The 7,008-nt window shown below is 39.9% G+C and overlaps 1 protein-coding gene across 2 annotated transcripts; it reads right to left on the minus strand.

The window, feature by feature from the left end:
* Positions 1-619: 619 nt before the first annotated feature.
* Positions 620-6,559, minus strand: LOC149501227 (uncharacterized). 2 transcript variants are annotated; one of them, XM_089733487.1, is made up of 4 exons: positions 6,438-6,548; positions 5,859-5,903; positions 2,982-3,188; positions 620-1,038 (listed from the first exon to the last, which is right to left on the minus strand). In XM_089733487.1, exons 1-4 carry the CDS (start codon positions 6,465-6,467, stop codon positions 706-708), a joined length of 615 nt encoding a protein of 204 aa, XP_089589613.1. In that variant the 5' UTR covers positions 6,468-6,548; the 3' UTR covers positions 620-705. The 2 variants fall into 2 exon arrangements, with proteins under 2 accessions (XP_089589613.1, XP_089589615.1); XM_089733489.1 differs by lacking the exon at positions 5,859-5,903 and having other exon boundaries at positions 6,438-6,559.
* Between the last annotated feature and the right edge of the window lie 449 nt (positions 6,560-7,008).

A 7,008-nucleotide genomic window follows, 5' to 3' on the forward strand; every position in this document is an offset into this window, starting at 1 on the left:
ACCGAAACACAAACTAAAACTAAATTCAATTATTAAGTCGATTAAGGTAGACCTAACTATCACAATCAATCGCCTTCTTGAGGTAATCCATTCGTGATGGGTGGACGAACTCACAGCCAACACCTGGTGTTAAGTAGTTACTGGAGCCCATAGACATCTACAATATCCATCAGGCGTTGAGTCGTTATTGGAGACCATACACATCACAACGTGAATGCCACCTCCAAGTCTCAACTTGAGGTCTATGTCTCATCATCTTTACCCTTAAAAACCGAAAAGCATTACTGCTTCATGGCAGAAATAGGCAGGGTGGTGGTACTTACCCGCGCGGACTCACAAGAGGTCCTAACACCAGTAATTACGCAAATTATAATTTTTGCGGGTTTTTTTATAACTTTTATTACACGATGTTATTCCTTCACCGTGGAAGTCAATCGTGATCATTTGTTGAGTGCGTATTTCATTAGGAGTATTGGTACCCGCCTGTCGAACCCCGGTGCATCGCTCAACACGTTTGCACCGGACGTCTTATCCTTTAGGCCACGACGACTTCAAATGTTTTTTTTTTTGCAGTAGCTCTCCTTTAAGGTTGTATGAAATAAAGAAAATAACAGAAATTAAGTATGTACCAAATTTTATTGTCTAATGCAACGTTAGTTAATAATAATAATACACAGTTCAAGTATTTAAAGTCGAAAATGCACTTTATCGCGCAACTCCAGAGGTTGAGTTTTGGAAAATTGTCAAAAACTCCGGTGTATAGCCGGTTGCATTCAATTTTGAAATAAGCAGCATATTCGGAAGCTCTGGGCGCGTCGGAAAGCTTATCTCGTTTCCGACTTGTGTCGTATTATCGTCTCTGCATATTTCGCGTCCATTGACTCTTATAATCTTGACGCGCGGTATCGGCCGGGCATAATCGTAAGATGTCACAAACCTTATAGTTTCTTCACTCCTTGTACTTTCATAATTGAAATAATCTCTCCTATGCATTATGAATTCTTGTAAGTTTTCGGTCGACGTAGATTCGCTGTCGCTCTGTAATAAAACAAAGTCGGGCTTCTAATTCGAACAGCAGCGAATGATCTATAAAACGTTCGAATGTCTGACACAACCTTTGAATAGGTGCTTAAGAACATAAAGACGCAATGACTAATTCCTTTATATTGTTGCTTACGATCTAATAAGATTCAATCATCAAAATTGCATAGTGGGTGCTATTTTTATTTTTTATTGCTGGACGAGCTCACAGCCCATCTGGTGTTAAGTGGTTACTGGAGCCCATAGACATCTACAACGTAAATGCGCCGCCCACCTTGAGATATAAGTTCTAAGATCTCATTATAGTTACAACGGCTGCCCCACCCTTCAGACCGAAACGCATTACTGCTTCACGGCAAAAATAGGCAGGGCGGTGGACTCACAAGAGGTCCTACCGCCAGTAAAAGAGGTCCTACCACCAGTCGCTATCGCTCGAGGATATCAACATCATCAGAGACCAAGCTGCTATCTACTGCTGAGGACTCTTCTCAAGCCTCGTTTGAAGAAGGACATGTTATAGCGCTCGGGGAACACCGTGGAGGGGAGCTCATTCTAAAGCCGGATGGTACGTGGCAAAAAAGATCTCTGGAAACGCACTGTGGATGAACGTATAAACCCGGTTAACCAAAAAATTATCCGACGAGTTACCGCCCGATTGGCCTCCTCATGTCTCTAGGCAAACTGTATGAGCGTCTGCTCTATAAATACCTCAGAGACCTCTCACGGCTGGAGTCACACAAGGCTCTGTCCTCTCACCCCTCCTATTTAACTTATTCGTCAACGATATTCCCCGGTCGCCGCCGACCCAGTTAGCTTTATTCGCCGACGATACCACTGTTTATTATTCGAGTAGAAATAAGTCCCTTATTGCGAAGAAGCTTCAGAGCGTAGCCGTAGCTCTAAGACAGTGGTTCCGAAAATAGCGCATAGACATTAAGCCAGCGAAAAGCACCGCAGTGTTATTTCAAAGGGGAAACTTACCGCTTATTTCCTTACGCATTAGGAGGAGAAATATCACACCCCCAATCACCCTCATCGGCCAACCTATACCCTGGGCCAGGAAGGTCAAGTATCTGGGAGTCCCTGGATACATCCATCACATTCCGCCCGCATATAAAAACAGTCCGCGATCGTGCTGCATTCATTCTCAGCAGACTCTATCCCATGATCTGTAAGTGGAGTAAAATGTCCCTTCGGAACAAGGTGACACTTTACAAAACTTGCATAAGGCCCGTCATGACTTACGCGAGTGTGGTGTTCGCTCACGCGGCCCGCACACACATAGACACCCTCCAATCCCTACAATCCCGCTTTTGCAGGTTAGCCGTCGGGGCTCCGTGGTTCGTGAGGAACGTTGACCTACACGACGACCTGGGCCTCGAATCAATCCGGAAATACACGAAGTCAGCGTCGGAACGGTACTTCGATAAAGCTGTGCGTCATGATAATCGCCTTACCGTTGCCGCCGCTGACTACTCACCGAATCCTGATCATGCAGGAGCCAGTCACCGTCGACGCCCTAGACACGTCCTTACGGATCCATCAGATCCAATAACCTTTGCATTAGATGCCTTCAGCTCTAATACTAGGAGCAGGCTTAGGGACCCCAGTAACCGTACTCGTCGAACTCGACAAAGAGGTCGACGTGCAACCTAGCCCATGCATCAGCCCGCTGAGTTTCTCGCCGGATCTTCTCAGCGGGTCGCGATTCCGATCCGGTAGTAGATTCATTCGCGAAGCAGCTGCTCTTGAGTTGTTAGGTCTCCTTCGGAGGCGCTCGGGCAGCTGTTAGCAAATCCCACCCCTCCTGGCTGAGCCTTTGCTCGCCCACCTGTCCTGGTGAAACTGGAAAGGCCTTCGGGCCACCAGTAATCTCGCAATCATAAAAAAAAAACGCTTCATCCGGCAAGCTACGACGGCTGTAGTACAAAAAGTCTTACGGCAAACATATGAGTTTTCCGATTCAATGCAATGTAAATCCACATGTAGTCTGCAACCATTTCAGGAGGCAGCACTAATACGCCATGCCACCGATCTGGTGTCGATGGGGATGTCTCGTAAGTGAAATACTCAGGACACGGAGACGTCAATGCTGCTTGTACAGCTTGCGTCGCCACAGCCAAAACCAGAGAGACCACACCGAAGATCTGAAACACGAGATATCGTTAGTTTTATTGGTAGATTTGGTAGTGGGTTTATAGGTAGTGATCTATTTCAGATTTTCTTCTTTTGTAAACGGGTCGTTTTCAATTTTGTTTTCCAAAAAAGTAACGATTTCGTGAATTTAAACTTTCTCCAATTTTTTATTTTTTTTTGTATTTAAGCGTGTTCAGAATAAAAAAATGCTTCATTACAATCCTTTATTGATAATCTCTAATATATAAAATTCTCGTGTCACGGTGTGCGTGATTGAACTCCTTCGAAACGGCTTGACCGATTTTCGTGAATCTTAGCGTGCATATCGGCCAGAGTAGCGAATCTGACGACATCTATTTTTCATCCCCCTAAATGTTAAGGGTGATCCACCCCTAAATTTTTTTGTTTATTTTTTATACAAAAATTTTTATTTTTGTTTTTCTACGATACAGCATACAAAAATACATACAACCCTAAATTTTCAGCCCTCTACGATTAACCCTTATTTTCTATTTTTTAATTAATTGTTTTGGCTAGATTTTCATTTTTACTTTTACTTTGTCATGAATTAAAAAAAAAATCTAATGTTACTCTCAATTTTTCATCCCTTTATGATCAACCCCTATTTTTTATTTGTTAATTATAAACTTAAATTTTTTTGGCATGTTTTTTTTATTTTGTTATGACTTAAAATAAAAAAATTAATATTACTCTCAATTTTCACTCTTATACGATCAACCCCTATTTTTCCATCCCGATTTTTTTTTATTCTATGCACAGATCCGCAATAAGGTGGCAATCAAATATTATAATTGTAGTACGATAAATTCTTATTCAGAGTTTATTATAAATTCAAGTTCCTTTAATTATGATTTTTTTTAAATTCAATTGGATCTCCCACCCTCGCCGGTCGACTACTGATCAACTATCAATCGATCAGTTATCCCCGCCAAGTGTCACCACTCATCCAGCAAACATCACGTAGTAGGGATGAGGACGAAGCCGGTCTCCTGTCTTACTCACTATACATTTTTCAGCCAAATTTTTTGGTTTTATTTGTGTATCAATCGTAGCTTGCCAGCCATGTTTTTTTGGTTTTATTTGTTAATCAATAGTATGTTCAGTAGGTCTGAGAATCGGCTACTATCTATTTTTCATATCCCTAAGTGATAAGGGTTGTTCACCCCAAACATTTATTTTTTATTTTTTGGATATATTTTTTTGGTTATAATGAAGTATTATGTGGTTGAATGTTTTTTTTTTCTACACGAGAATTTCCCTGGAAATCTTGTTTAAGGCAACACAACGTTTGCCGGGTCAGCTAGTATTATATAATATTAATTTATATTTTTATTTTACGCATTTGATAACGCCAACACGGATGACAATTTAAATAGGAACTTTTTTTATAAAGCCTACAAATCGTACTTCTTTTGTTTGAGAATTTGGAACGTTTGTTCGGACTATTAGTGGTCCCGCAGTAGTCGAAATTCGACTATAATTAATTGAAATTATAATTTTGAACATTATTATGGTTCTAATGTCAAAAACTTTACTTCTATAATCCCAGATTTCGTCCAGACTACACTGTTAATCTACACAATATTACATCTAAACAATATTAATCTAATCTCAGTTTGACCACAGATTTTAATAACAAAAGTTTGACAATAAACAAAGAGTATTTATCTGTGAGTGTATGGGTGTGGGTGTGTGAAGGGATAGTACTCTAAAAATATTGCTTATTACTAAGTACGGGAGGATATATTTGGGATAATCCAGTGATATCCTTTGATCAGTGCGCCACTCGCAATCATGCGAGGAAAGTTCATTCCTTCTTCCGTACCCGTTGTCAATACACCCTCGCCTCGGGAAGACACTGAGTATTACAACAGGTCTTTTGCAAAGGAGATTTAAAACGGGGCCATCGTGGTAGGCGCAGCTTGTCTCATAACCTGAATGTTGCTGTTCTTTTGAGACATGAGGTCACAATATTATAGTAGGTTGACGTTGTTTTACAGAAACCGGAAGGCTAATTTGTAATTTGCCCACTTTGAGTTTTTTCAGTAGACAGCGGCTTGACTCTGCCCCTGGCATTGCTGACGTCCATGAGCGACGGTAGTCACTCACCATCAGGTGGGCCGTATGCTCGTCTGCCTATACAGAATAAAAAAAAATATATATTACAGAATGCTCGTCATTTATCATGGAAGTCGTGAACATATATTGGATTACGAGATTTAGTTGTGAGAATGAAAGTTGACAAAAAGTTTGAGCACCGATATAATTTGTGCACTGTCTAAAGTTTCGAATGAATCGGTGAATAATACAAACTGAAAAAAACCCCCAACAACAAGCCCATGTAATATTGCTTATTATCTAAAAGACTAGTTTTTGCCCGCGACTTCGCCCGCGTTGAATAGTCTAGCTTATGAGTGTGAAGGGGACAGTTAATGCTTTGCTTCTATTAATGTATAGCGTGGTGTTTAATATACCCATTTAATATTTTTCATTATCTAAAAAATTAATACAACACAAACTACAATGAGATCGATACGTAGTATGTAGTATTGGAGTCGTCGTGGCCTAAAGGATAAAACGCCCGATGCATTCGTATCTAGCGATGCAACGGTGTTCGAATCCCGCTGGCGGGTACCAATTTTTTCTAATGAAATACGTACTTCACAAATGTTCACGATTGACTTCCACGGCGAAGGAATAACATCCTGTAATAAAAAGCAAACCCGCAAAATTATAATTGCGTAATTACTGGTGGTAGGACCTCTTGTGAGTCCGTACGGGTAGGTACCACCACCTCGCCTATTTCTGCCGTGAAGCAGTAATGCGTTTCGGTCTGAAGGGTGGGGCAGCCGTTGTACCGTACTGAGACCTTAGAACTTATATCTCAAGGTGAGTGGCGCATTTACGTTGTAGATTTATATGGACTCCAGTAACCACTTAACACCAGTTGGGTGTGAGCTCGTCCACCAATCTAAGCAATAAAAAAAATGTAACTTTAAAACAACAAGCCCATGTAATATTGTTTATTATCTAAAAGATGAATACGGCAATAGCTACAATGAGATCGATAGGTACGTAGTATGTAACAACTTAAAAACAGCCTTTGTATGACCTGAGACCGGATCGCGAACAGAATATCATTGTTTTCCTTATACTAAATACTGTCACTACACCGCGCACGAAACATTTTAACTGCTTATTTCCAAAGTTTGCTATTTCGAATATAAAAAAGAACTCACCGGAATTGATATAATATTTAAAAAAGTCATTATTAACTTCTCGCACTTGTTTTGTGGGGAAAACTCCGTAACACCTGCAGACAGATTTGTGGCAATTCAATGTTCGACAATCTCAGTGTTGCAATTTTAAAAATTTAAAGCATCCGTATTTTTAAGTTGGAGTAAAAGGTTTTAGGTTGTTCATTTTAGCTAAGCGCTTGGTGTAAAATTTGTCTCAAAGCATTGTAAGGTGAAGCATTCACATTGTTATGTTTAAGGTATGCAGTAACACCTTGGACTGGAATATCGTTCTCTCATCTATGCAATAGAAATAAATATTTGTTTCTTGATCTATAGAAAAGTTGCTTTGAATCGTAATTTTAAAAGTTATTGACTATTTCCGAAACTTCGATGAGGAATGAAAAATATAAAAATGAACGACTAAAATCTAATTCTAACTTGAGCTTGAGCATCCGTGACATTGGAATTATTGAGCTCGGATTGGAATACTAAGTGTTTTACAACAAATATATGCTTTGTAAAATACTGCATTTTTATTCAAACATAAAAATACAGTGGTTTTAAATTTTAA

This window comes from Bombyx mandarina, chromosome 16 (genome assembly GCF_030267445.1).
Source record: "Bombyx mandarina strain Sakado chromosome 16, ASM3026744v2".
NCBI lineage: Eukaryota > Metazoa > Arthropoda > Insecta > Lepidoptera > Bombycidae > Bombyx > Bombyx mandarina.

Coding starts and splice junctions, on each gene's coding strand:
- LOC149501227 (XM_089733487.1), bottom strand. CDS start 6,467: ATGACTTTTTTAAATATTATATCAATTCCG. Junction 5,904..6,437: donor TAAATATTATATCAATTCCG/GTGAGTTCTTTT, acceptor TTTTTATTACAG/GATGTTATTCCTTCGCCGTG. Junction 1,039..2,981: donor GGAAAACTCATATGTTTGCC/GTAAGACTTTTT, acceptor GTTTTATTACAG/AGCGACAGCGAATCTACGTC.